Below are 2,436 nucleotides of genomic sequence, written 5' to 3'. Positions count from 1 at the left end.
CCCCCCCCCCCCGCCAAGACTGCACAGCGCAAGATCAGGGAAATCGTACAGCAGGTGAAGCAACAGGAGCAGAAACACGCTCAGGGAGCCCCGGCCTCGCAGCACAGCAAGTGAGGCTCCCGCCGTGCCGGCCAGCACCGCCCGATGAATGTAACCCCAACTGCCGCCGCCAGACCCCCCAGCAGGTCAGGGGAGCAAACCAAAGACCCCCGAGCCCTGCTCCCGCGGCCAGGGCACTGCGGGGATGCACAGCGGGGGGGTACGGGGAGGGCTCTCCCTCCCACAGCCTCCCCCTTACTCCATCGCCTCCCGACGCTATCCCTTTAGTTGGACTAACATAGGCAGAGAGAGGTATTTTTATTTTTAATTTCCTAAAAGCCACCCGTTTCATCCAGGCACGGCCGGAGGAGCTTGCCCAGTGTGGGGGGCTGCGGCGCACAGTGTGGCACTCATCAGCTTTAGAATTAATATATCGATAATGAAACTAACGCAGATTTTTAAATTTTTTAAGAATTTTTTTCTTTTTTTTTAATTTCAAAGGGGTCAGGGGGAGGCGGGTGTTTGTTTTTAGCAAAAACAGGCTTTTCTAGATTTTAAGGAAATGAGCTAGTCCATTGGTTCTTTAATGCACAGTAGAGATGTAGGATTGCCAGCAGGGGAAAAAAAAAATACTGTTAAAAAGCAGTTTCTTAAGGGCTTTGAGAAGAGCAGTGCCTGTATGAGCCAACAGAAGGGATACCGTCTCCTAAAAGAAGAATCTCTTTCACGCACCCTTTCCTCTTTGCTTCACAGAGTCCAAAACTGGGGTTTGCATCCGTTCTGTCCCCCCTTTCCAGCTGTCTGTCCCCTCTCTCTATCACTGCCCAACCCAGCCATGCTCAAGGGTAATATCCCTAGAAAACAAGGGGCAGCACCAGCCCTGCCTGCTTTGGGCAGGGATCTTTGGGGAAAGATCCCTATTGCAGGGAGAGGAGGGGGTAATTGGGGGGGAGGAGGGGGGCAGGGAAACATTTACAAGAGGTTGGAAGAACAGCCAGTAACATTTTTTTAAAATTAAAAAAACCCTAAACTCAACGCAACAGCCCCCATGACACTTGCATACATACACACACAAAAACTACCTCAGGTTTTCGTACCTCAGCACCTTGCGCTTGTGTTTCCCTTTTAGAGATTTTGTATGCCTTGTAAAACTGATAGTTGGAGCATTTTTTTATTTTTTTAATAAAAAACGAGTTGGAAAATGATCTCGACCAAGTCAGCTGCGAGGCAGGAGAAGGAAACCATCCCACATGTCCCAGAGCTCTTCCGTAGTCTCCTTCTGCTAGCTGAGAGCCAGTGGCCATTCCTTCAGAGAAAGCTTGAGAAATGTTTAAAAAGAAAAAAAAATGGAAAAAAAAAAAAAAAGGTAGAAAAAACCCCACCCAATGAATGAAAGCGGTGAAACCCGACGGGCAAGAGGAGGGATGGGAGCAGCGTGTTGCCGGCGGGTCCCGTGCCGAGGTGAGGTGCCAGCGCCGGACCCATGGGCTGTGATGCCACGTTTTCCTCCACTGCGAAGTGTTCTGTGAAAAACCAACCCACTGACAACAACAACAACAACAACAAAAAAAGAGAAATATATCCAGCTAACAAGAGCCTGAGTTTGCTCTCTGTTGCTTTCTTTCGAGTGCCTCGCACTGGTCAGGGCCAGGCTGAGCTCAGGGTGGGGGTTCTCCCATGGCCACCCCATTTTCCTGCTGGGGGAGGGGGGGGGGTGTGTGGCAGGATGGGGTTTTTTTTGAGGGAGGGTGTTTGCAGACATGGGCAGGTGTAGCTTTACCCAGTCACTTGGGGAGGTGTTGCTTCTCCCTGCACTAAACCAGGGGCTGTGTCTCTCTGCAGTGAGTTGGTAAAGCCCAAGCGATGCTGTGGCACTGCTGTGGTTATTAACGGGGTGCTAATTGTGCTCATGCAGCTGGAAAGCTCGGGTGCCCCTACCCACCCCCACGGCTGCTTCTCTAACCGGCCAAAAGCTCGGTGCCACCAGCAGCAGGAGGCAGCCACCGCCGGGGCGGGCAGAGGGGCAGCACCCCACGGGGAAGGGACCAAGCCAGGGCTCGGGTGTCCCTTGCACTGAGAAGTGGGCAGGGGTAGGGCTGTGTCTGGGCGCGGCGTGGGGTGCTGGTGGGTGCAGCTCCCAGAGCTTCCTTCCCTCCTGCCCACCAGACGCTGGGGCCACCATCCCCTCGGCAAGGTGGCCCCTGGGCAGGTGCCACATGTGTAACGCCTCAGAGCCCCAACCCACATCACTTGGCACGTCCATGTGTTTTGGAAAGGGACAGGCAGCAAAAAAATGTCCTTTCCCCACCTACAGCACAACTGATTGCAAAAAGAGCATCAGTCTTCACCTTTGCTGTCCCCCTACCACCCCCACCCCCGGGCGGTGAGGAGTCAGCC

At 53.5% G+C, this 2,436-nt stretch overlaps 1 protein-coding gene across 3 annotated transcripts in view; it reads left to right on the top strand.

Moving 5' to 3' along the window:
- The window catches only part of IGF2BP2 (insulin like growth factor 2 mRNA binding protein 2), a 15,564-nt gene extending 13,975 nt beyond the window's left edge, over nt 1-1,589 (top strand). For all 3 annotated transcript variants that reach the window (XM_026855356.1, XM_026855357.1, XM_026855358.1), the window contains one exon: nt 19-1,589. In XM_026855356.1, coding sequence (XP_026711157.1) covers nt 19-114 — 96 coding nt within the window. In that variant the 3' untranslated portion in view covers nt 115-1,589. The remainder of the gene's footprint in view (nt 1-18) is intronic.
- The last annotated feature ends 847 nt before the right edge of the window (nt 1,590-2,436 follow it).

This window comes from Athene cunicularia, assembly GCF_003259725.1.
Source record: "Athene cunicularia isolate RWA chromosome 9 unlocalized genomic scaffold, athCun1 chr9_part2, whole genome shotgun sequence".
Taxonomy (NCBI): domain Eukaryota; kingdom Metazoa; phylum Chordata; class Aves; order Strigiformes; family Strigidae; genus Athene; species Athene cunicularia.
The sequence above is the reverse complement of the archived record's forward strand: the minus strand, read 5'-3'. Positions and strand labels throughout refer to the sequence as shown.